The sequence below is a fragment of the Notothenia rossii genome (assembly GCF_949606895.1).
Source record: "Notothenia rossii genome assembly, chromosome: 7".
NCBI classification, from domain to species: domain Eukaryota; kingdom Metazoa; phylum Chordata; class Actinopteri; order Perciformes; family Nototheniidae; genus Notothenia; species Notothenia rossii.
This window is the reverse complement of record NC_136905.1, coordinates 76,151,567-76,178,658: the sequence shown is the minus strand read 5'-3', so window position 1 is coordinate 76,178,658 and position 27,092 is coordinate 76,151,567. Positions and strand designations below refer to the sequence as shown.

Here is a 27,092-nt window from a genome sequence, read left to right as displayed (position 1 = left end):
TGTAGACTTACAAATGAAGACATTCAAGAAGTAAAACCTGATAAATGTAATTTTATAAAAAGAAAATTGGCTTTGAACTTTAGTCAAATCCAGCAATCGGACTGTAATAACATCAATAGTGTTACATCCTTTACAACACCATGAAATAACATCACATCAGCGTTTGACAATAAACAGGCTAGCTTACTAACATTTGACATGTTGAAATATATATTTTTTAAATGTATGTATTCATTATTCTTCAAGTGTCTTCGAGTTCCTTAAAATCTTGAACAAATATTATCATTATCATATATTTTGTTATCAACTTTCATCTTCGTTAGCTGCTCTTATGTCAGTAGAGATAGATACAACTCAAAATCATGGAGTTTAAAGCTGCTCTAATTTCAATAATTGTTTGATTTAAATATGTTTTTGTTCTAATTTTGGCACCAAACCAAATGTAGTTGCCACGTAGAGTTATAATCAGTCATCGGGTTCAACAGTAAGTTTGGACATTTCATTTTACGCCTTAAACAACCCTACCTATCCTGTGTCCAAAATTAAACTCCACCCGATTACATCAGAACATTTCTAGTAAGCAATGCAGCTCTTAGACTACCACCTTATTGTTCCTGTGCCCTTCATAAATAATAAAGAAAACCTAAATAAAGAAATAGAAAGCTGACAGGAAAAGCAATTATATTTCATTAGACAAGAGCCGGATCAGGTCTGAGTTCAGGGGGAAGGTTGAACAGAGGGAACGTCAAGTGTTTCATGGAAAAGGCCCCTGATTGGCTCCAAGAATCAAGTCTATGATATTATTCAAAGCAATATTGAAACATATCCACGATGAATGTTGGTTTGCCTATATAATTATGTTTTTCTTTTCACGAATAGCATGAAAATCCATTACTCAGGAGGCTTTTTCCATGTATTATCCAAAAGGCTGCAATTTTACAGTATCTGTAGGCTCGAACACAACTTTGTATTGTATGCTTTGTGTATTTGTGTGTGTGGAAAATGTTCCCACTGCTCCGTGGAGCCGCCGTTCTGTTGTCGCTAAGCCGCAGCCGCGCTGGTCATTGTATTTGTGTCCTGTGTGTCACTTCCTGCGTCAGATTGTGGATTGTTAGCAAAACAATGGAGTGTTTCGCCTTGAAAGGACACCTCAATCATTTACCAATAGGCCGTAAACGCAGACCTATACAGACAATATGTATTTCCCCCCTCTGTGACGTTACTTGAATGTAGCCTTAGCTGACAGCCGACGTTATGAATCATAATTAAGATATGAGCATAGCCCCGATTTTTTTTTTTCCTATAACATCTAAAACAATACAAACTACAAATGGTGTTCACACAGTTCTCCGTCATGGCGCCAACTCTCTAAACCCATTTGTGATATTTTCAGAGTCAAAAGAGCAGATTTATGTCTTCTTCTGGTGTCACAAAAGCTATTAAATAGTTTCATTTCCTGTGAATTCACCCAGTGTGGGTATCACCATACTGTACTCGACTAAAAATATTCGTGTGAGCCAAGGCAAACATGCCCACCTCCACAAATATGCAGTCAAGCACACACTTGTCGCTCCTGGTTGTGGTTGTGGTGATGGTGGTGAGAGTGAAGCCTCTCCCGCATGCAGCTCACCTCCCACCAAGGATGTTATGCAAAGTAAAAAAGGAAGAAAAAATAAAGAGAAGGAATCAAAGCAAAATGACGGCCGATGCAACATGTTTTGACCGAGTGGCATTCTTCAGGTCAGGAAGTGTCTTTATTAGGCTCCGACATGTTGCTGCTCCTACCGCTGCAGGACACACATGGAAAGTCCAGTAACTCAGTACATGTGCTCAAGTATTGTGGCTAAAAACAGGAATAAATTATTGGTATTTTAGTTAAGTATTTCCTTCTGGGAATCCATATTTGTATAGATGTATTTAATTTAAGCGCATTTACTTGTACTCTGCAGTATCATATGTTAATGTTTAAGTTGAGTTTAGCTCATTGTCGGGTAAAAGTCCCTAAAATGTTCCTAACTCCTACCATACGTACGTGACTATTTCAATACTTGAGTGTTAAAAAAAAAAGTAGCTCTATACTGTAGAACAATTCAGGTGAAAATCACCAAATCAAAAACCACCACAAACACTTGTTATTATTTAAACTATCTTATCAAAAATTAGGTTTGCAAGAAACTTTTATCTACTTTTTATTTTTATTTTCATTCAATCAGCTTGTTTTAGACTATATTCTTCTTAACTATAAACCTTTATGACCAGAGGGGAAACTATGAAATCCATGAGTAATCTTTATTGAGTAAAGCTTATTAGTCTCAAAGAAAACTGACCACACGTTTGAGCACAATCCACAAAGACGTTGTTTTTCACCTGTGAGGTTACACAACGCCGGGCTGGAATCTATCTCTTTTCATCAAAGAATGTAAAGTGTTCATTCACACTCGGTGTCCGTGGCAGCGTGTGGAACCAAACAGAGAAAGTTGTGGTTTCTGCCTCGTCTATCTGCAGAATCAGACCATCAGATGAACAACACAAAGGCCGAGTGCAGATAAGCCTCCGATCGGAGAGAGATACGGATGATACCTGCCATCCATTCAGGTGGTAAAAGATTAAAACACAACAAAACCCTCCTGTTTCCACAAAGTGAGCGAAGACTGAAGGTCTCGGTCGACCCGACAAAACGCATATTTTTTCCAAACACATCTGCGGCCTTTCCAAACGCTTCGGGTGACAAACAGTTTTCTTATGAAAGAGCCTTTGATGTCACTGTAGAATTTGGACGAGGTGCCAGTTTTTTTTTTACAGAAATTATAGCAAGACCGAAAAGCTAATTTCTGGGAGCAGATTGGCCGGAGGACGTGTCATTACGCTAATCGTCTACCTCGCTCTACAGATGTCAGACTGAGCAGTGAGAAGCTCATTCCTACAAAGTGTAAGAGGAAGCATTTTTTGGCGGGAGTCATGGTTGAAAATACAATCCAGGGGGGGGGCGAAGCTAGTCTGTCATACACCAGTGGCGATACGTTGTCAACATATCTCCCTAGCGCAATACTACTACGCCTTTCTTAAGATTCAAGATATGAATTGCCATATGTACATTATAACAGGCATTTTCAATGTATAATGAAATGCTTACACTCAGCTCTCCACACCTAAATATAAAACTATCCATACAAACAAACATATAAGATAAAAACTAGCATATAATTGATAACATTGTTTTCTACCAGAAAAGGTAGCTATGTGGACACAGGCCCTTACAGCCTTAGGTATTTGTGTTCAACGCTGATCCTCCCTCTGAGATTCCAGCAGAGACCAAAGTCCTGATCTGCCTCAGGTGACCCTTTGACTCCTCAAACTTATAACTGCTTTGAAAATTCACAAAATACATCTATTTCCCTATTTTCTAGTGTCTACTTCTTTGTCTTTCATGTTTGCAGTTATATACTCATTGTAAAATGCTTGTGATAAGATGTTTAGCACCTTACTGTCTAATCCACATGCTCACTCCTGTGACTCCTCGGCTGTGCAGAGTGCAGGGAGCCTCGTCTTTACCTTTTAAAAGCTTTCACAGAGTTCACAGAAAGCCCTTGAGCTTGCGCAGTTATTCATTTGCAGTGGTTACCTGCAGCTTCACAGGACCTGCACACCTCAAACAGGGGCCTAATTGACACTGTCTGTGGGGAGGGGGGGCGCTGTTGTTATGTCCCCTCCTTTTATGGCTGAGGGCTCCCCTCCCTTTATGGCTTAATGAGATGTTTACATGGAGCTGTGTGTGGGAACCGGGGCCCATATGCTGCTGTGTGAGATGACAGGGACCTGCTTTGTGTTTTTGGCGTTGTTAAGATGTTTGAGGTCTGAAATCAGAGACTTCTGCCTCCATCGACCTGCAGCGAGGTGAGAGAACTAACTGATGTCAGTCAAAGTGCTAAACCAGAAGAAAAAAACACCATTCTCTCTCAATTAAATTGTTTAAGTTAAAACCCACTAAAAACTGATTCAAACCTGGCTTTTAGCATGTAGGCGACTCAGAAACCGACCTGGCCTCATGATGCAAAATAGTGCCTTTTTCAATACCTTAATTTGAGGACTATCCGACAACCGTTTTGAAAGTGTATACGGGCCTGGAACTGCCTGAAAACCGTCTACATGGAGGTGTCAATGAGACATCCTTATCACATACTTGAAACACTTCAACTGACTTCTTTTGGAGGAAGAACTCTGAGGTGTCTGAAAGTCACTCATTCGTTATGAATCAGCCGAACTGCCATCCAAAGAAACCCTGCTGCTAGTTTTGCTGCTTTTATATCTTCACGTTGGCTAAAAGTTTTGTTTATTGTTTGTCTGTTTTGAACGTGATATCTTCTCTTGAGCGAATTTCTTCAAATGTTGCACAGTCATTTGTGGTCAATGTTCAAGGTGACGTCAGAAAACACGTTTTTGGCCATTATTCAAATACTTGATATTTTATGGATCTCTCAATATGGACGAGCTCATTATCAAAATCGTAGGCAGCAATATTTGTGAAGGCTAAATATGTGTTAAAATAAATGTTTTCATACAAGTATTGCCAAGCTGCAGAGATATCCCTACCTACTTAACAACACATATATTATTGTGTATAAGATATATATATATATATATTTATTAATATATACATTTGGACATGTTGGTGAAGACATGCAACCATGAGGTGCTGATTCTAGCTCCTCCTCTGCAACTTGTAAAACCTGCATTGCATTGAGAATAAGATACCTGGAAAAACTGAGGGACAGACAGACATAGACAGACAGACGGACGGACAGGCAGACAGGGACAGACGGACGGACGGAAGAACGGATGGACAGGCAGGTGGACGGACAGACAGACAGACAGACAGACAGATGGACAAGCAGGTGTAAAGGTTTAACTGTCTGCCCCCTGCTCTCTGCTGCTGATAAAGGCAGTAAACCATCATGTCTACAGTGTTATCACACACACACACACACACACACACACACACACACACACACACACACACACACACACACACACACACACACACACACACACACACACACACACACACACACACACACACACACACACACACACACACACACCTTTGCTTTAAAGCAGCTGCACCTGCTGCTGCTCACACACTGACCTCAGCTCAGGGGAACTAAAACCACCCGACAACACACACCTGCTCGCCTGCCACCTGCCCTGTGTGGGCGTCTGGATCAAGTGTGTGTAGGTGTGCGTGTGTGTGGATGGGTATGTGCAGAGGCCTGTACTACGAAGCTGGATTTTGGTTTAGCCGACTAACTTCAGGGAAAGCTCGGGCTTTCCGGTCCTACGAAGCTGGTTCTCTTTTTAGCAGGCTAGATTTCCATGGTAACTTATGCTGTGCGGCTAACCTGGTCGGGACCAGGTTAGGTTGCAGGCTAAGAGCTCAACTCAGTGAAAGCACTGCCTGCTGACCAATCAGAGCTCCGTGTGCGGAGTTTAAAGCGATCAAGTCATATTACAGGAGAAAGGAAATACAGAAAAGCTGCCGTTGCAGGAAAGACGCTAATGTTATAATAGTCAGAGCAATCTGACTATTATAACATTAGCGTTAAGAAAGCTTACTTAAATATCTGCCACAACATAAGTAACCGGATCAAAGTAACATTAAGTACAGTCCGCGGCATATCACATCATAATGTATCATATATCTCCTTATCTGAGTCAGCTGAGCCGTATCTGGCCGTGCAACACTCACAGTGTCACATACTGTATGCAGAAGTATTATTTTAAGCAACACATTAAGTTGACGAAACACCCGAGTCAAATGTAATTAAAGTCAGATGGTGTCTTAGACGGGGCAGTGATATCATAAACCTGTTAATGTACGCATTCAAACACTTTTTCTTGTACCAGCTGTATTCACCTTGCAGGTGCAGCTATGTGGCTTTTATCCTGGATACAGTGTTTGAGTCATGGATGTTTAAAGTTTAACTTCTTCATATGTCTAATATTATAGTTTACTTTTCATTCAGGAAGTATGACGCGCTGCACTGTCAGTATGCTTCTCCATGTTTGTGATTGGTCGAATGCTCCAAATACCACCCCTTTCATGTGAACGCGCACCTAACTAGATAGGGCTTGAGCGGTCCATTTGATAACCAGTGTCGTAGTACAGCTTAGCGAGAGCGCGTATGTTTTGGATTAGGCCAACCGGCTAACTCAAACATATCCAGGTTAGGAAAATCCAGCTTCGAAGTACAGGCCTCTGGTCTAAGTTGAGCTTTTTGTTTGCATCTTAGACTTAAGGCATGTCGGAGTGTGTCGTGTATGTATGAGGAGGTGTGTGATATGTTTGTATGTCTCATTTTAACTTTATAACACAATAGATTTTAACATAGAATAAAATACTTTCACTTATTGATTATCTTTTATAACTTTTGGGACCTACTTCCTACGAAACCTTTAACAATTAAGTATAAAACTAAGTCAAATTAAGTTAAAAACAAAATGGAAACCAGAAAGAACTTTGGGATTTTAGCCTTTGCAGACCGTTTACATGCACACAAACATAATATACAACACACTACAGGAAAGGGAAAAGCCCCAGAAGCATAATAGGGCCTCTTTAAAAGACAGACTGGTTATATTGTGGCCCTTGACACAGTGCTCGTATTGGAGCATCACTACAAATGTCCTTTTTTTAACTTTTCATTCTGAATGTTGCGTGATATGAATCTGAAGCCTGTGGACAAGCCCACTATCATTAATCCCAGTTTTTTTGGCACGCATTATAAGGAATGACTCCACAGGATGAACTAGAACTACGTCAACAGGGGAAATATGTGTGTGGGGGCGCGACACGAGGATGGTTTAAGTGGAGAATAATGCTTCATCTGGCATGCCTGTTCCAACAGTGCACTCAGTTATACATAAGTGTGTGTGTGCGTGTGTGTGTTGCCTGCTCGGTATGTGCAGAGGTGGAGAGTGGGCTTCAGCCTGTCAGCGAGCTTTCAGCTGATCAAACAGAGTTTCCTCTAAAGGTGTAAGCCTTTTAAAGCAGAGGTGAGAGGAGGTGCAGACTGAGGTCAAATACCCTTTTCTTTTTAAACTCTCTTGTCACCCGTCTACCTAGAGAACGGCACATCACTCAGAGTTTTGTCTGCACTTTGCATCATCAATTAATAGCACTCAATTTGGCATAACATATTACCTGTAGACCATGACTCTGGATACTGCTGACTGCTTGAGTCAGGATTTATGAAAAACGTGATGAAACAAACCTTGCAGCTGTGTCACCTTTGGCATAACGCAGCACTCTGATTCTACTCCTCCAAGCTTACTTTTATTTACCTTTTTATAGTCATCCTAACAGATTGCTGTTCACTTTGGATCTTAAACACAAAACAAATGTATTTGTGTTAGCGGTGGTACAATATTTAATCAGAATCGGAATACCTTTATTCGTCCCACAGAGGGGACATTTACAATCATCAATCAATTGTACCTTAAACATATTGTATGTTAGTATTGAATATTGCTATTCTTCAGTTTTGTATCCTCATGGTTGATTGCACATACTGTGTTTCTTGATAAAAGTATAAAAAAAAAGATGTGATGTTACAAAGTGTAAATCAAATCAAATTTGATTTAAAAAAGCCCAAAATCACAAATGACAGATTTTTCTCAGGGGTTTCACAGTCTGTTCTCAGACCCTTGCAGTGTAAAAGGAAATAAATCCCACAATTATTGGGGTAAAAAACTGAAGAAACCTCAGGGAGAGGTGTCATTTCACTTATTCTCCTCCACTGCAATGCATAAATGGGAAAGTATTTAAGCAGATATATTGTAAAACAACGGGTAGACATGGATTTATGTATCATTTATGTATTTTCTTTTTGTTGGGCAAATATTGCCCCTTTCTTCTTCTAGTGCTGCTAAAGTCTAACTTACGCTAACCATTGCCTTACCATTTTTCAACATCTTCTCCCAATATTCTCTGCATTGAAGGGATGCAGAAACCTTAAACTCCCCCTAACTGACAGACTGCTGATGAACATTAGCCAAAAAATCACATTGTGACTTCAAGCTGCTTCCTGTTGAAGCACTCATGCACCACAGACAGAGACGGTCGTGGAGCAGACAGCGTTTCCATTATCGGAAAACATTCACGATTACTCAAGCTTTTCTTCCAGACGCTGATCACCTCTGGATATGTCATGCTCGTCTCAGACTGCCTCATCAAAAACACAACCTGCAGGGCTTCATTTGACCCAGGCCTTTAACCCTTAGATGCATAAGTGGGTCTTTTTTGACCCGGTGAGGTGGTTTTCTATTAGAGTATCATTGTAATTACATTTTTTTATCATTTCATATTCCAGCTATTCCTCAAAAAACATGTTTTTGATATCATGACATTCAAAATTTTAATTTAAATTGTAAGAAATTGTAGTTTTTGTATTCCTACCCCAAGCTTCCATAAGTGGGTCAAAAATTACCCACATGCATTTCCTATGGAATTTTCAAAATGTTAAAAAAATGTCTGGAATTATAAATAGTGAAACAGTTAATATAAAAATATTTCTAGTGTGAACCAAAATATAATACTAAATATTATACAAGTGATTTTTCTTAACCAAAATGAAAATGGCATAAAAACACATCCTTTTTTACCCACTTATGGAAGAGTGTAGGGTCCAGTCACTCGTGCATCTAAGGGTTAACCCCACCCTGTGATGAGCAACACTGATCCATCGCAGGAATATTTGCAAATTTGGGAATTGAGCATCATACGTTTGAATCCCTGCTGGGAACTGAGAGTGAACCAGTAATGATCCACTCCCTAATATCATCACCAGTGTCACATGCCTCTGAGGAATGCACTGAGTGTGTGAATTTGTGTTTTCCTGTAAACAAAAATGTATTTCCATTTTCAAACTTTTTTTCTTCTTTTTTCTTATTAAATTGGTTAGTCCATCATGTTCTTTGCTTAAACAAAAAAAAAAAATTACCATCCAATTCGCTGTGTTCTACAAGGATCGTAAAACTAAGACAATCACCCATTCTGAGAAAAGGATCCTCCAATGGGGCCGTCTTGTAGTGGAGAGACCACACAGACAAGCCGCAACAGGACTGTCAAAAGTTGACTCTTTTGACAGATAAGAGCCCCTTCAGTTGTTTGCATTCTTCAGGACGGGACTTGTAAACGTTTCTATGGCAGCTCGGTCAGCCCTCAGCCTGTTAGTGTGCTCTCAACATTGTGTGCAGAAGCTGTGGGTAAAAGTAAAAGCCATTGTGTTTTCTGCGTTATCCCTTCCTGAAAACATACACCCCTTTGATTTTCAACGAGACCCTTGAACAACAGTAGCTCCTGAGTCATAAAGACGAAGATCGAGATGGAGGGCAGAAAAGGAAGTCACATGAATGCAAATATTAGAAAGGAAGTGCTACACAGTCATAGAAAGTGATATAGTTTGTCTAATTAGAAGTGATTTTCTTTCAACATTTAAACTGTTTCTTGTTAAATCTTGTGCCAGTTGATATTCTGAAATATTGGCAGATATATTTGTGCAAGTCAAAGAGATTTATGGCATGACAAAGGGAAATCACAGACACTCCTTTATTTTCCAAAGCTTAGTCTTCACTCATTGACATTCAGAAAAAGTGTATTTCACTGAAATCTATGAAGTTTGTTCTGTGCCAAAAATAACAACATGATATTGTGATAAGCCTTCAGTGAAAAGATAAAGTAGATTTTGCTCGTAGTCTTGTGTTTTTCCAGATAACTAGAAGACGTTTTTTTGGTATGCAGTTTGGTCAGTTGTTGTGGCAACCATGAAAACATATTTTAAACAACAGATCCACTCTGTTGGTTAAAAAAAATGCAGGTGTGTTGATTTTAGGGCTGCACGATATATCGTGTCGTGGCGATAATCGCGATATTCACATCGCGTGGACGTGCAATTTTTAACAAGGAAAACTTGCGCGGCTCTCATGTCAGGGGTACTTAAGTGAGTCACATGCAGGCTCTGCATGCACAGCAAACCACCAATCAAATCTCCAAAGCAAACGGACCCCGTGATTAAAGGTAAAAACACTGAATAAAGTAGTTTCATGTGTTTCTCCAGGGCAGTTCGGCGCTGCTAACCGAGCTAGCTCAGCTTGTTGCTCTGATAACTTCAGAGCCAGACGTCCGTGACTAAAATCCTTCATCCGGTTGAATATAGTTAAAAAAATACCAATTGTATAGCATTAAAGTATATATATATAGTTAAAGAAAATATGGTTTGCGGAAGAAAACGGTATTTTCTTCAATTCCTGTATGTTTTCATATCGCGATACATATCACAGAGGGGAAAAAAATTGCAATGTCAGTTTTTTTCAATATCGTGCAGCCCTAGTTGATTTAAAATAAAAGTTTGGAATGTTCAGCCTTCATTCCATAAAGTGTGTTAATAGAAATGATTACGGTTCATTTAGAAATATTATCATGGTTTTGTCTAAACAGGGTCGCTGCGCCCTCTTACTTTGGGCATGCGCCCTCATACCAAAATGCCGATTTTCCCCATAAAATGTTAAGGTTATGTCAGAAAACAATATTTCTGTGCGTCCAAAACGGTGTAATGACATTGTGCTTTGTTTTTACGGAGTCCCGAATCGTGTTGTTGTTTAGGTCCGCGCCGTCATCTTGTATATGGGCGTCGTGTTCTTGCGAGAATTGATACATCTTATATACAAGATCAGCGCCCTCGTATTAAATATTTCTAGAAAAACCCCTGATATTATGGCCACATGCAACCATAGAGTAAAAAGACTACAGAAGAAAATGTAAAACAAAGCAGTTTTGTTTTTGTGATCATTGATTTAAAATGTTATTATTAATCTAGAAAAAAACATTGATTCAATAAAGGAATTATCTGGCAGTTTGGGGTTGGACAAATAATAGAGACAATTAAACAAGTCACAATCATATGCAAATCTCCTTCAGATTTTACAATGTTAAAACACTTTTAAGATCTTTAACTAAATTAATCCTATTACAATCCTTATAATAAAACACACAAGTTTCACATTTTTGTGATATGAAAACCTTTTTCCTACATAAAGATCTCAGAAGATATCTCCATCAGCAATGCAGAAAGAAAGCACCAGACTCAGTTTTGACCTCTTAAACCGAGTTATGAAATGAATCCTTTCACATTTAGGTTTATATTTCAAAATGATAGACAGAGTTTGAGCAGAGTGAGTCATTGCTATTTAAAGTCATCATACCCACTTTAAATTGAGCAACAAAAAGTGAAAGGGAGTACAAAAATGACTCTTTATTCAGCAGGCAGGCACACGTCGGGCTCTACTCCCCTCCAGCGCTGACTCAGAACGTAGAATGTCTGAATGTTTCATGTCCACCTAGATGTAAAGTCATAAATGCCCCACTTACTTTTAACGCCAGGTGTGATTAATGTGCAGGAATGTATATCAATGGGATGGGTGCAGAGACAGACCTGAGCTTGTAAAGCAGTGCAGGACATATGCCGTGCAAAACAGAAGGCAACTGGAGAGCATCCGCCAAGGCCAAACGTCACATCTTGCAACGTTAACAAGAACAAAAAGTAATGTGTGTGTCCACCTCAATGATTTGGATCCATTTCAAAATGTAATGGGCTCTTCATCGTCCAATGCTACACCATTACACCAAGTTTAATGAATATCGGGCCGGTATTTTCTTCTTAATCCTGCTGACAATCAAACAAACCAAACCAAAAAACACAACGTCCTTGGCAGATGATTATCCAAAGATAGTTAACTGTTCATCTAATTATAAATAGATTGGATAGAGTGCTGGACTTCGAATCAGGGGGTCACAGGTTCAAACCCCACTGCAGTCAGCATGTCGTTGTGTCCCTGAGACACTTCACCCCAAATTGCTCCTCTGGGGATTGTCCACTGTATTGAGAATGTACGTTGCTTTGGATAAAAGCATGTAATGTAATCTAATGTAGACAGCAAAAGTTCAAAATAGAAACCAAAAGGGAAAGCAACTCTCTTCACATCTAAAGTCCTCTTTCGGCACATTTAGAGTCTCAATACTCCTTTATATCATTATGTTGCAACCCTAAATATCTCAATACCAATAATGCTTACGAAAACCCTTGTGGATGGCAGCTGTAGTATTGGAGGTGGTGTGGTGCTGGTAAACAGCAGCATCATATCTTCCCTTCAGCCAGATCAGATCAGCTTGTATAGACTTCAGCTGCAGGCTCTTGTTTAGTCTTTGCTCCGCATTAGAGGCCCCAGCAACTTGAGATGGTTCTTTATCTCTTGCCATATTTCTTAATCCTTCAGACATTCAGCTAGAGAATATGAAAACAGTTTTTTTCTCCAAGTTGTACTCATGCATCTTAAAAACAAAAGTCAACTTGTACAATAGATCTATACATACTGTACTTTACAGTGGGGTTTACCAAATGTGCCAATGGGAGCTAATGTACTCTGTTGGTCCGCAATTTCGTTCTTAACCAAATATCTCAATGGCTCTGGATGCATTGCCATGAATGTGGCAGTATGTAAGTCGCTTTGGATAAAAGCGTCTAACAAGTAACATGTATGTATTGTATGTACAATATGAAGTTCATGGTCCCCAGAGGATGACTTAAAAGATTTTGTGATAAGTAGTTTCAAATTAACGCATTGTTCACCCTTCATTGTAGAGTGAAATATCTCAATGACACTGGATGGATTGGCATAGATTTTGCCATGTTGACATTCATATAACTTTTGTGATCTACTTGATGCAATGGCAACACATTTGGTACTGCCATTTATGATCCCTTAACGATAAAACCTACTCACTAAAATTACTATTTCAAAATGGTCTCATTGGTGATCGACATTGCTGGTTTTGAGTGAAATACCCCAACAATCATTGATTCTAGCATTTAGCTCAAAAGTCAGCAGTTCTTTAGTTCAGGTTCGGAGAGCTGCGAGCCTGGATGTGTTAATGCACCTGATAACATCGTTAAATCCTTCATCTGTCCTTCCAACTACAGTACATTCAGCTGCTGTTTTTTTTAGTAGAATGAAGCTGCAGCCTCGCAGACCGCAGTGTCTGACCCGCAGTTTCTGACCCTTCTTCTCTTTTTTAAAAGGCGGATCGCAAACAGCTTTTATTTACACTGCCACCTAGCGAGCAGGAGACATGAATATGAATGACAACGCCACACAGGGGCGCCGCCAGGGATTTTGGGCCCCATGAAAATATATCACATTGGGCCCCACCGCCCGGCACAGGCCACTTTGTTATAAATTACCTCGAGGGCCGTACCAAATGGTCTAGTGGTCCGTATACGGCCCGGGGGCCAGAGGTTCCCCACCCCTGCTTTAATATAATAACATTAGTATTAATATCATAACCAAAATGTCGGTGATTAACATTTTGTTTACAGACTGATCACTCAATACTTCAAACTGTCCATCATCCTAGATAGACTAAAAGCAGTTTTTTGTTTTATATAGATCATTGGCTATGTGGGAAAATACTGTGTTTGAAATGTATAATTTAAATGAGATGTTAGCTTTTTGTTATATACTGTATATATATATATATATATGTATTTTGTATTCCAGTCTCCCTTCAGATATGTTAAGTGGCATGTCATTCAACACAATGCTGCTCACCTCCTTCAGTTGGGAGAAAAGCTGGTTCAGGTTTAGCCTTATGGGGGGACAGGGCTGCTGAGCCTAAATATTGATCTGTTGGACCTGGCACCAGGGGCAGGGACAACTGATTTAGTATGAATAGGCGCTAAAAATGTGCCTGCATTCATTAAAGATAGGTAGGTAAGAATGGGTAAACCAGCTCGATTGCGCTAGAGTTTGAAAGTACACAACCGAAAAAAATCTGCCCCTTCCTTCAGACTTCCTTACACACGAACGCGCACATGACCAATGTATGGGCTCAGAACAGTCTCATAATACACACATGCACACAGAAGGATTCACACTTGTATTTCCTGATCCACACTTGTGTTCTTCAATACACATACAAATGTGTTCCGTTTCATATACATGTAAACACAGAAAAAAGTTTTACGTATGTATTTTTGATCCACACATATTTGTTTTCCGTTTAAATCCCCTGAGCCTGCAAACACAAACCGCTTTCTGTGCACGGATCGCTGTGCATTCGTGTGTGGGTTTTTTGAGACTCCCCTGACGCTCACCCGATTCGTACTTGTAATTTCTCTCATCTATAGCCAATCAGATGTCTCCTCCAGTCTAAGCCAATCACATGAGCGCGCCCCCACGAGGGTATGATTTCTTGCGTTCATGACACTTCATATACGCATTTTGCGCTGTCCGGTCAGCTCGCTAAACAGAGGGTGGAGCATCAGGTGACCATGCAGAGCTGCGTGTCTCCGTCAGACTCAGCAGCTGATCTGATCTCTCTCGCGTCCGGCTACAGTTCACTCGCATTTATGTCCATATCGATCAGATCCAGCTCTCCTGATCGGCCTTTATAGAGAGCACCGATCAAACTATTTAGAGTGAATATCGGCCGATAATGACCGGCGGGGCTCCCCCCCGTTGACAGTTCACTGTCTAGCACTGGCTTCATAGTGCACTGATCGATTAGGCTAAGCTAACCTGTAGCTCCCTCCACACTCACAACTTCATACAGACATAAATAAAGCAGCTGTATTCGCCATACAGGAAACACACATTTAAAACGGTTTTGCCTACCGTTTTTGTTTACACACAAGCATTCATCAATGGTTCGGAAAGTGGCGCTGTACCTTAATAATATAAAGGCTTGCATTTGCGTGCATTTCCTGTTCGGAAAGTGGCAATGTACTGAGAGTGGAGGTGTCCTGAATGAGGGCACGAGATAAGTTTGTGCAAAGATGGAAGGCTGACAGGCAGGTAAGCCATCCAGTCATTTTAGACGGGCCGGCTCAGATGATTGGTCGTGCTTTTTACAGCGCCACGGCTTCCACATGTATTTATCGTCAAAGCATTTCATATATTCATTGCTATTGGGATGTTAAGAGCATTCCATGGAATATAACAAAAAGTGTTTCTGAAGTGAATTACCTACCATACCTTTAAATGTCAGCTAAAAGAGCAGTGAAATTCAAGACCTCTGAATTTTCTGTAAAGATATTAACAGTACTTAATGTCAGCTTAGTAAACAAAAAAACATTAGCTAACAGACTAATTTCCACCACTCATGGACCACACCCACCTTTTCTTTTGAAAAACTGGGTGAAATACTGTCGCCCTTTAGTCCCTCTCTCTTGTCTTTCTCTTCTTTCTCTTCTTTTTCTTAGAGCCTGACTTTGTTGGTCGTTGAAACATGGTACAACACACGTATATAAGTGCTAGCATCCCTCCTCACATGCTTTCACTAGTCTGCAAGTGCCGGTGCCGCAGCGATTTTGGAGGCAGGACCAAACCATTACACGTAAATAGAAGGGGGTGTACAGAGGCTTTGGGTAATTAACTTTTGGAAGAAAATAAGTTAAATGAATCGTAAGTTTAGTGAGTAATTTATCAATATAACGTTCTATTAATGTTAATTATTGAGGATTGATGAAAGGTTACTTACCATTTTTTTCTTAATGTTCTGAACATTTTGGGGCCCTTGTCAGTCCTTAGAATCGTCCTAACTTTTCACCTGGTTACGGCGCCTGCTGCACATGTGAGTGTGATGTGAAGTGCTTTTAAAGTTTTATTTGTTTAACATTAATAACAATTCCGGTGTCTTGAAATGAAGTGTGATTAGCTAACGTTAACTATGATAGTCTTAAGGCAATACAGACAATCACCTGTTAGCTTATGATAGCTTCTAACCGTATTAAAGGCCTAAAAACCATTATTCGTTAGCTATAGCTTTCGGCAAAAATAAACTGTTAGCATATTTGATTATTTGTTTAATAAAACTAGGGTGATTTTGGCAAGCCCAACTAGGTGTCCTACATTAATTGTTGATGTAATCACTAATTACAGTAAGAGTGTGAGTAATGTGAATCGTGTTGTTTGTTTAAAGTGAACAGCAATACATGCAACAAGTGCTAAATGTGAGTTTTACAGAGAGTAATTTGTTAGCCTAGGCCCTAGGCCCTATGATGATTCGCTGCAAAACCAACTGTTAGACTTTTTGTTTATTTGTTTAATGAAACCGTTAAAAAGGTTTGCCTTCTGGACTCTGGAGGCCAGAAGCTTGCTCGAGGGAACCCTTCAGCCAGTTTTCAGAGTGCCACGACCGCGCCTCACCCCAGTGAATGAATACAATTTGATTCTGCACTGAAATGCCTCTTGGTCAAACTTGTTTTTGTTGTTGAGTAATCAAGCACTTCTTCAGAGAAACATTTGATTTGATTTATTTGGAACGTGTAATACAATAAAAAAAAAAGAATACATATAGGCCTACATTTAAATCAAATTAGACAAGATAATTATGATACAAAATATACATCTTAATGTATGTCTACATACATACAATAAGCAAAAAATGCATATATATTTAAATTAAATTAGACAAGATAATTATGATACAAAATATACATCTAAATGTATGTCTACATACATACAATAAGCAAAAAATGCATATATATTTAAATTAAATTAGACAAGATAATTATGATACAAAATATACATCTAAATGTATGTCTACATACATACAATAAGCAAAAAATGTATTTTGAATTACAAAAGGAAATAACATTACCAGAATACATATACATTTAATTTAAATAAAATAAAATGTGGAACATGTTTTACTAAGTTAGTGGTTTGTATTTTTTTAATTGCTGTACAGTAGGTGGCGGTTAGTTGGTTGTTCAGTCTCTCCAGCACTTTAATTTGTGCGATAACTCAACAACAATTGCATCAATTCCTTTGTAGTTTTCTCCATAAACATCCATGGTTCCCAGACAATGATTATATTGACTTTTTTTTCGGACTTTCTCAATTTTAACAGGACACTTCTGAATTTAAGTGTTGGCTCAGCAGTATTGACTTTGAGAGTAATGCTTAGATCAACATTTTTCTAAGTAGTTAAACTTAAGTGTCCAGTGTTCACTAATTATTAACACATAAACATTCTTACTGTATGCACGTTAGCACGCTATTGTTCTCATGTTGGCATGTAGCCGCTATATATGGCAATATGACTTGTTGCTATGAAAACACTGTTGGGTAAAAAAATGCCCTTCACACCTGTGTAAAGGGGATATTTTTAAAGACACTATTCAATTATTGCATTCGTAGAAAGAAGCCAACTTTCTGTCATCTAGAACTTTATTGAAACACGAGTTTGGCTCTCTATAGATGATTACACAACGCTGGTGTTGTCAGTGGCACGCTGTATCTATTAGGAAATGAAGAAATCAAATGTGAGTGATGGTGTTATTGTTATTTTATAAGCTTATCTCTATATAAATGCCAAATGGGACTTTTTTCTGCAATGTTAATCCAACCATCTCAAGAGGAAATGGTGCAATTCTTTCATCTGAAATTCTGTGTCGGGTAAGTCTCATGATTAGTGACAAATGTTTCAAAGACTAGTGTTTCCTTGTGTTCTGCTTGGAAAACGTGTGATTTAATAAAGAAATGCATGAGGAGGCGTGTGCAGTGGATAGAGCCTTGGTCTAGGGATCAGATGGTCACAGGTTCAAACCCCACTGCAGTCAGCATGTCGTTGTGTCCCTGTACAAGACACATCACCCCAAATTGCTCCTGTGGGGATTGCCCACAGTGTTGAGTATGTAAGTCTCTTTGGATAAAAACGTCTAACAAGTGACATGTAATGTAATGTAATGCATGACACACTGGTAAGAGAAATAAGAGTTTTTTTTTAACTTTATTATATCATCTCAGCTTAATTTTGATGATTTCTGGTTTATTGATTTGAAGTTCAATCATTTACCCACTTAGCACGGTTTAACAAAAGGCCTTTTCTTCATTCTCACCACACCTAAAGGATGAGTGCATACCCTTTGTCATTGAATAGGTGTGACGTTACAGCGATGTAGAGATGGTTTTTACTGTCAGTGCAGTATATGTCTCTTGTCCCAGTTCCTCCAATGTGTTTGCCTTTTACTGCCATGCAATTCAGGGTAAACATCCACGCTGGAATTAAGGGAGAAAGTAAGGTTCGATTGAATGTGCTGTGTTTTCAGATAAATCCCCAGCGTTAACATTGACATCCCTCGAAAAAGCAAAGTATCTTAAAATCTTACTTCAGGACAGGTCTTGTACATTCAAGTAAATGCAGGTTTATTAACTAAACTGTTACATTGTGAAGTTACCATTGATTCTGTGTTATACCCGGAGCAGAGGAGTGAGCTTCATGCTAGCCTCAAATACTTCCCTAGTTTATCTGTTTCCCCGACTTCCTTATCCCTGCTGATAAGAGCCGCTGTAAAGAGACGAAGACAAGACATTTGTGTCTGTGTGCAGGCATGTCAATGAGTCATATGTACACAAGTATGTGCAAATGGCAAAATGTGTGTGTGTGTGTGTGTGTGTGTGTGTGTGTCCTGTGTCTGCACCTGCTTCCCTGGGAGGAAACATCTGCTGCAGGGTGTCAGAGGCCACCTGTCTGACTCCGTCCCCACTGAGCGGCCTGCAGAACTGATCCACTGTGCGCGGGCTAAAGCTGCAGCAGGGTGATGTAAATGTGGAGAAACAGCTGTCCAATAAGACCGCCCCGTGGCCCGCCATCTGAGAGGTCGAATGAATATGAAAGCAACAGGAAATCTTGTCTGCGTGCTGGAAGTAACACATTTACAGGGTTTTCATACGTATTAGAGGGCACAGACTTCTTGAATAAAAAAGGGTTGAATTTGGAAATCATCAGGAACATGGTGAAACAAATCCTCAATGGCACAACTCAATTGATAAAAACAAGATTATTACCAGAAAAGCATGTAAATATACAGATTAATAACGATTTATATGAATATTTAGCTGTATTTTGCATGGCTATAAGAATGAAAAAAATCCCTGTCAGAAGTATTGGCACGCTCAATTGTGTACATGGTTCCCAGAGGATGAATCCTACTGAATGACCTTTTGCTCTAACATAGGGTTAATATTTATTTGATTAGCATATTATCAAAACATTGTATGCATTATCATGACATGTGACTGTTCATTCTCTTATTATGATACCCTAATAACTTTGGTGATCCACTCACTTTTAACATACAGCCATCAACAGCTTTGTGACTGGCATGTTGATGTAATATGTTTGTAGAGCATTTGAATAGATGAAGCAGTAGTGCAACCACATTGAAGTGTTAGCTGTCTCGTTGATGCTTTTGAAGTCTTTTTTTTGGGACATGTTATGCCTTTATTAGAGGGTTGACGGTGGAGAGAGAGGAAGTGACATCCAAAAATGGCTCTCATGAATTAAACGTCGGAACCTTTAAACAATAGGACATCAAAACGCCCAAGGCAGTGTGATACTTTTCATTCTCTTCAAATACATTATGGTGGTTTGCCTGTAATTGTTTTCAATGAACCCGACCGCAGCTGCTGTCATCACAAAAAAAACTAAGACGAGATGCTCTTCCTTTTAAGTTAAATGAAAGATTGTCATGGTTGATTTGAGACGTGGTACGAATCGTCTTTTCATCAAAGTTGTTTGCTTTATTTCCCCGTTCACTTCCACGAATGCATCATTATTTCTTAACCACTTGTCAACACAAAACTTTATTTATTGGTACTGAACGTAGCCTAAGATGTGGAATATGCTGTGCAGAAACCTGCTGTGTAAACATGAGTTCATGGAAGACTGCACGTACATAAAGAGTTGTTTAGGATGCCTCTGACATTAAGATTTATTACTTAAAACCCCCCCAGAGTGTGTTGGCAAACAGAGCACCATTGTTCAGAACGTAAGGTGTCCCAATTCCTGTGAATATCAGGATAGCTGCTATACTTCCCATAAATGTCCCACTGTTGTACCGATTCCAGAAATATAACTTATAACCGGCTAGCCAATGGTATCATCAATGATTAAAATGTTTCAGAAGATTAATAAAATCGTTGTTTACCGCTCGGCTGTCGGGCAGATGGAGGAGCTGAGCGCGATGCCAAAGCTTGTTCTCTTTTAGAAAGCTCATGCACTCGCAGACATCGTTTCTACCTCCACTAACTTGGGTCTTTTATGTTTTAATTAAAAAGTAATATGTGTCATTAACTTGTCTTTCAGATTCAAACTGATGTTTGTTGAGATGCCCAGATTCCCCTCCAGTGTTTCATGTTTTTTTACTTTCGACAGCTGAAGAAGGCAGGTACCTCTTTTCATTTTGTATTAAAAAAAACACAGTTATATTATGTTAGTAAATGTGTTTAATACCAATGTGCTCATCATCGATTACGCATAGTACAGATATATTGGAAATTACCTGACACACACACACACACACTCACACTCACACTCACTCACACACACACGATTAGGTGTTCCTCAAAAACTTAATTTATTTTCAGTCTAATCGGTTTGAATCAACTTTTTTTAAGTCTTTCTTTCTCTTGTATCTGCAGCTAATGACAGTTTATCATAGGGAAACTGACAGAGGTGGAAGATGCTTTACTTAAGTAGAAATACTAAGGTCTTAAAATACTCCATTAGAAGTAAAAGTCCAAATTGTTACTTAAGTAGAAGTACAGAAGTAATGTCATCTAGATGTACAGTATCAAAAGTGTCAGTATTCATTGCTCTGTTCAAAATAATATTCTTTGTATAATGTTGTAGTTTGTCAATGTGGAGCCAATTTTAGATACTTTAAAAAGCATATGCAAATCACATGTTTTGATATATAAAAAGTAGTGTTTAATAAATCTAGTAGAGTAAAAGTACCACATTTGCCTCAGAAGTATAGAGTAGCATAGGATGGAAATACTCAAGTACAATTATGTCTTAAAGATGGCACTTAAAGTAAACTTTGCTACTCTCCACCACTTGAAACTCACGAGCACTTCTTTTACAGAGGCAGTAAATCGTCCCAGCTGCCTCCAGTGCCTCTTTAGCTGCTTGTTCTCATTATAAAGTGTTCTGATGGAGGACACGAGGGTAATCAATAATGCTAATAAAGATTAGATGGTGTTCCAGGCTGAGGCACTCACTGATGGTCATGCTGAATTTATTACGTAAAGATTAGGTGAGAAAGGTCTTCAAATGTTAGTGTCTAAACGTCCATATATATTACCTGAAAGTTGCTACAATATCTTTGAACTGGTAAGACAGAAACAAAATCAAACAGTGATGAATGGATATGGATATTGTAGAGTACGAACAGAAAAAAAAGGAATCATATCTTTACTCTTTGAAATCACTTGAAAACTGAACTGCACATTTTGTGTAATACCGGCAAAGAGAAATCAACATGTCTCACCTGAAATGCTTTGAAGTAAGAAGAGAAAGTGTTTAAAATGTAAGTACAAAACAAAAACCTCCAGTATCTGATAAATGTAGAGGCCTCTCCAGCTGTCATCACTTTTCCCTGTAGTGATGTGTTGCAGGCGGTCAGTAGAGGGCGCTAACAGCCATGTTTCTTCTGCCTGCAGGTCAGGTATCCTCTACTAAACACAACATGTGCTGCACTCTACATACTTTTACACATTATTTATGAGTCTGATTTATAGCTTTATACTGTGTGTTTGTTTTATGGTTTGAGTAGAACCCTCTGAATTATAATTCTGCAGAAATTCTTTACCATAAACATATTATGAGATTGATTTGTATGGAACAAACATGTATTGCCATATATATCCGCATGTTCAATACAATTACATTTTAATGTGTGTTTGTGTGTATGTATAATAAAAATACAAGCTCCTGTGTGAGAAAACTTCCATAATAAATCCAACAGCGGTCCTCCCCTACACTCCTGATCCCGCCCACTTTTTCCTGATTGGCTCTCCGCTGACGAACGTTCCACCCAAACGGCCTGTGATTGGTCCGCCGGCTGTCCATCACCAGGGGGAGCGCCCGGCTCTGGCTTTTGGCAACAGAGACGCACCGCTGCTCTGCTTCTCTGCTGTTTAGTGCGTCGAGCGGCTGAGGGAAGTGTTGTTCGCGCGTCTTGTTAAGAGGACCAAACAGCAGCAGCAGCAGCAGCGCGCGCTTCATCCTCCAGAACCTGCAGGTATCCCGGGGAGCACTGCGCCGTGAATGCCTCCCACACCAGAAGGAGGATACTGCTTTAATATAATTTTTGACTGATTGAGACATATATATTTTTCATTTCCCTAATGGTAACCATCACTGGGCAGCCGGAGACATGTGGAATAATCTGGGGAAACTGCACCGCTTCTCAATAGTGTGTCTTCTCCTGACGCTGTGCGCTGAGGTGAGAACTTTATCGCGTTGATATGAGAGGAAGATGGTGTTTCTGACGGTGTTTAATTTACCAATCCACTGGAAGTTTTGTAGGGGGTTAGAATCCAGCCTTTAATTGAATTTGATTCTCTACAGTCCGATCATGTGATCTCGGAATGTCTAAATTCCTTTGGGGAGATACATTTAAGTTTAATTCACAGGCAACGCAAAAAGCATCTGTCACATAGGCTACGGTACAGGTAATACAGGCATTGGCTGCTTCAAAGCAATGCACATCTTAAAGTGTTTACTATCTGGAGAACGTTTTGTATTTATGTCTAGAGTTTCATGATTTAGGGGTGGATAAGAATCGTAAATTCGTGAACTAGGTGTACATGTTTGCACTACAGCTGCAGCCTGAAATGCAGAGTGGGCTAAATTGGAGTGTAGGTCTTTGAGTAGCCCTGAAGTTCAACTGTGCCAAACTACTGTAGTGTGGACTGCAGGCAGTCTGCACATTGCCAAAACAAGTCCTATTTCTTCCTTCAAGTTGCTCATGGGGAGATTACTTCCATTGATAACAACATATATTTCCATTTAAAGACTTGATTCATCATAACAATGTTCTAAACAGATTTTTATTGCGACTTAACAACTTATTATACACCTTTCTATAAAAAAAAAAAAAGAATAACAAGAGTATAAAATGTCAGTTTAGAGTCGGTAAATGGCATTTTAAGATAGAAAAAAATGACATTATTGCAGTGCAAATACCTCGTTCAGGGTTTTTTCAGCCTTTCTCACTCGTTTCTTCTCCTCAGGTGTCTCACTCCACTGGTTACTTCGAGCTGCAGTTGATTTCGGTGGAAAACCCCACAGGTCAGCTCCTGAACGGGGACTGCTGCGACGCGGAGCCGAGCGCAGCGGACGGCAACTGCGACGCAGACGAGTGCGACACGTACTTCAAAGTGTGTTTAAAGGAATACCAAACGGAGGTCGCGACCAAAGGAACGTGCACGTACGGCTCGGAAACTACTAAGGTTATCGGTGGGAATACTTTTCAGTTCAAGGGCCAGAAAACCGGACAGAACCGGAACCATGACACCGGGAAGATCCTAATTCCCTTCCAGTTCGCGTGGCCGGTAAGTGGATCTCTCAAACTATTCACCTGGATGCACCTCAAAGTTGATCATTTACATACAACGTGATTTAATGTGAATGATCCTTCATGTTATGTGATAAAGTTGACTTATCAAAGGGAGTTTGTATGTTTTGGAGTTGAATCATGGCACAGGCTAAAAGCGCTCATCCAGGCTGTTATTTGGCACAGTTTGGCACTATTTTCTGTAACAAGTCTGTCAGAGCTGTCTGGGTTTCTGCGTGCCGCTCATTCTTCCCTCCGCCTGCAACTTTTGGCGTCTCTACATGATCAGGCATTTCGTGAGGGGATATCTCTTTCCTCTCTTGGAGTTTATGTTGTGAATTTCTGTGCGTTTCTGACGAAGATAAAGCCCTGAGCATGCATGACGCATGACTTTTACGTACAGCAGTGGTGTCTCGGTTTGATGAGTGTGTGTGTGTGTGTGTGTGTGTGTGTGTGCGTGTGTGTGGGTGTGTGTGTGGGTGTGGGTGTGGGTGTGTGTGTGTGGTGGGAGTGTTTGAAGTGGGGAAATAAGGATTTCCAAGTGAGTGCTGATTAAGAAGTGGCAGGTAACTCGTTATCTTATCCAAACTAACCTGCTCCTTATTTGGAGAGCAAGCGTGGGAAACAAACAGTGGTGACAATCAGAGATTTATGAAAGCTGCTGTAACACTCAGAGATCTCAGAGAGGTGTAACGGTGAGAGTGAAGTCCTGTGCAGGAAACGTCACAGGTTTGATTCCCTCAACAGCTGAGTGAGCTGTCAAACAAGAGTCCTGCTCATCGTGAGGCAAACTGGTTACACAGAGGATGAAAGTCAAAACTGACCATCTGTCCATTAATAGTTTGTGCTGAAGTGATTAGTCCTTTAACCGACATGTCAATATTGTTGAGTCTTTAGGTGATTACTTTAGTAAGTTAGTTACTCTGTGAGACTTTCACTCTTAGTGCGAGTCATGTTTAGCTTTTATTTAGTTATAAAAAGTAACTTCTTCTTAAAACAAGTGAGATTTAAAAAAACATTTACTGGCTTGTTTAAAGTATTTTTTACAATTTTGCATGTGTTGTGTCATTTGAAGTGATACTGACGATCATTTTGAGAAAAAACATTTGAATGATCTTAAACTATTTAGAGACATGGACTTTTAGACTGTATGAAGAAAAAATCCATAACAAATCTTGCTCCTTGCATTTGCAAATCTCGATTTCTTTTCCTATTTCTCTGTTTTATATTACTGTAAATTGAATATTTTGAGTGCTTTTCATGGTTGCTCTGATGAAATAGGCTGTTTGAAGACTTGGCTTGTGCTCCTGTAATGTGGGGATCGACATTTGCCAGAGAGTGCCTTTAGTGAAGATACAGCGTTGAGATGGTGAGATAGTTGGGATGGTATTTCTTGAATCTTCTGCAGGCTCCGGAGATGAAACTGTGTACTTGTATATTGATATCAATTGCTCCAAGCTTGCAATCATTCAACTTTGATCCTCATTTCAGACATTCTTGCTTTGGAGAAGCAGTGTGTGTGTCCATGTCAGAATGTACATCTAGTACATATCGGGTGCTTTGTGTGCTCGGCTGGCTACGTGACCTCTCCATTCATCACTCCTCATGGTCAGCTGTCAGCGGAGGGGAAGATGGAAGTAGTAAGTTGGGGCCCTGCAGGCGGATAGGGTTACCACTAAGTTGTGTGTGACACAGGCGGTGGATATCAGTGTCACCAACTACTCAAACAAGTGAAGATCCTCGGTCAATCTGGGCCGGGGGACGCCTTTACCTCGCCGCCTCTCAGGGTTCAAGCTCTATCCGCTATTCGGCCATTGTCTCACTCGGTGTGTGTGGGGTCAGTATTTTCCACTATCTACCCGAGGTGTGTGTGTGTGTGTGTGTGTGTGTGTGTGTGTGTGTGTGTGTGTGTGTGTGTGTGTGTGTGTGTGTGTGTGTGTGTGTGTGTGTGTGTGTGTGTGTGTGTGTGTGTGTGTGTGTGTGTGTGTGTGTGTGTGTGTGTGTGTGTGTGTGTGTGTGTGTGTGTGTGTGTGTGTGTGTGTGTGTGTGTGTGTGTGTGTGTGTGTGTGTGTGTGTGTGTGTGTGTGTGTGTGTGTGTGTGTGTGTGTGTGTGTGTGTGTGTGTGTGTGTGTGTGTGTGTGTGTGTGTGTGTGTGTGTGTGTGTGTGTGTGTGCGCGCGCTATAGCAGGCTTTTTAAAAATGTCCTCACACCTCATGCTTTAAAATCGAACATGCCATAAAGTTTTCACAGGTTGTTTGAATTGGTCGTTAGGTATGTGGTCTGGACCCGTGTGCATTATACAACAAAACAGCTGCATTTAAGTTTTAATACACAATACTGTGGGCTTTAAATTGTGGTTTGTGAACAAATTATCCAGTTAGGCTATACCATTTCTATAAATAAGGAAATCTGCCATTCATTATCAGACTGATCTCAGAGTCAAATATATTACATTTACATTGATTTAAAACAGCTAAAAGCTGCACTTTCTCATAGTTGAGGAGCTGGATTGGAGAATGCTTAGAATTGTTGGCAATTTGTTCTCAATGGATGACTTTAATTGAATCAATGAATCATATTATTATTTTAAGAATTTTCCATCTTTACTTATTCTATGGCTTCTTCGAGCCTTGAAGAGGGATCCTTTCTCTGTTGCTCGTCCTGAGGTGTCCCGTCTTTACAAAAAGCGGAAGGGGTTGTATAAGTTGCAGATTGTAGAGCCCTATGTATTTTCATTGCACGGTTTATCAAAAGTTTGTGAAGGATGAGAAATTATGGATATCACACTCTCACTTTAGACTGTACTGTGGCATGCTGACAGCCACTAAGTGTGTGTGTGTGTGTGTGTGTGTGTGTGTGTGTGTGTGTGTGTGTGTGTGTGTGTGTGTGTGTGTGTGGTAGACGGTGGCCTGTAGCCTCTGGTGCTGCTATAGTGGACTCCCTCAGTCGGCCCCGGTATCTGGGCCACTGGTGCTGACATGAATAAGCTGCAGAAAAAAAAAAAGAAGAAGGACATTGTTCTGCCCTCTGCCGATCATTTCCCCTTCATGTTAACCCCTCTGGCTGTTCAGCAGGTCTTTAGTATTTTATAAAAGAGGATGGGGGGGGGGAGGGTTTGACCGAGGGATGATGGGGAAGAGAGGAAGCAGAACCCCTTGTTGAAAATCAAAATGAATCCATCAAGCTTCCTAGTTAAGGTCACGAGGGAGGTGGGTTTTAAGGGATGCAGAAACTTATGATGTTTTTATACAGTAGTGAGTGGAGCAGAAACAAGCATTCACTTCTTCTCCTCTTCCTCCCCCGTTTCCCCCTCTCACCCATACCTCCCCATCTCCTTATGGGGGTATTTTTAGAGCTGCATGTCCTCCCCTCACCCCTCTGTGAGTAAATCAAGGATCAAGGGTGTGTACTCCTTCAGTTTCATGGCCCGGTTTTCTTTTCTTTCCTCTCCTCTGCCCCCCACTCCTGTCAGAATTCCCCCCTGAGTCTGGCAGATCTGAGAGGACAGAGGTGGAACAGCTGTTGTTTGGAGACCTCCTCCTCCTCCTCCTCCTCCTCCTCCTCCTCCTCCTCCTCCTAGAATACATGTTTTATTGAAATAGCATTAGGAAAACAGGCTATGATTACAGAGC

General features: G+C 40.1%; 1 protein-coding gene and 1 long non-coding RNA gene across 7 annotated transcripts in view; one reads left to right on the top strand and one right to left on the bottom strand.

The window, feature by feature from the left end:
• Positions 1-27,092, top strand: part of LOC307046294 (protein jagged-2-like) — a 95,197-nt gene that overhangs the window by 15,708 nt on the left and 52,397 nt on the right. For 2 of the 6 annotated variants that reach the window (XM_079692685.1, XM_079692681.1), the window contains 2 exons: positions 20,204-22,346; positions 23,137-23,457. In XM_079692685.1, coding sequence (XP_079548811.1) covers positions 22,278-22,346; positions 23,137-23,457 — 390 coding nt within the window. In that variant the 5' untranslated portion in view covers positions 20,204-22,277. The remainder of the gene's footprint in view (positions 1-20,203; positions 22,347-23,136; positions 23,458-27,092) is intronic. The other 4 variants (XM_079692684.1, XM_079692682.1, XM_079692683.1 and 1 more) reach the window with 4 other exon arrangements.
• On the bottom strand, positions 16,732-23,220 carry LOC307046299. The gene is made up of 3 exons (XR_013810128.1): positions 23,090-23,220; positions 18,537-18,756; positions 16,732-18,403 (listed from the first exon to the last, which is right to left on the bottom strand). It is a non-coding gene; the product is annotated as an uncharacterized lncRNA (long non-coding RNA).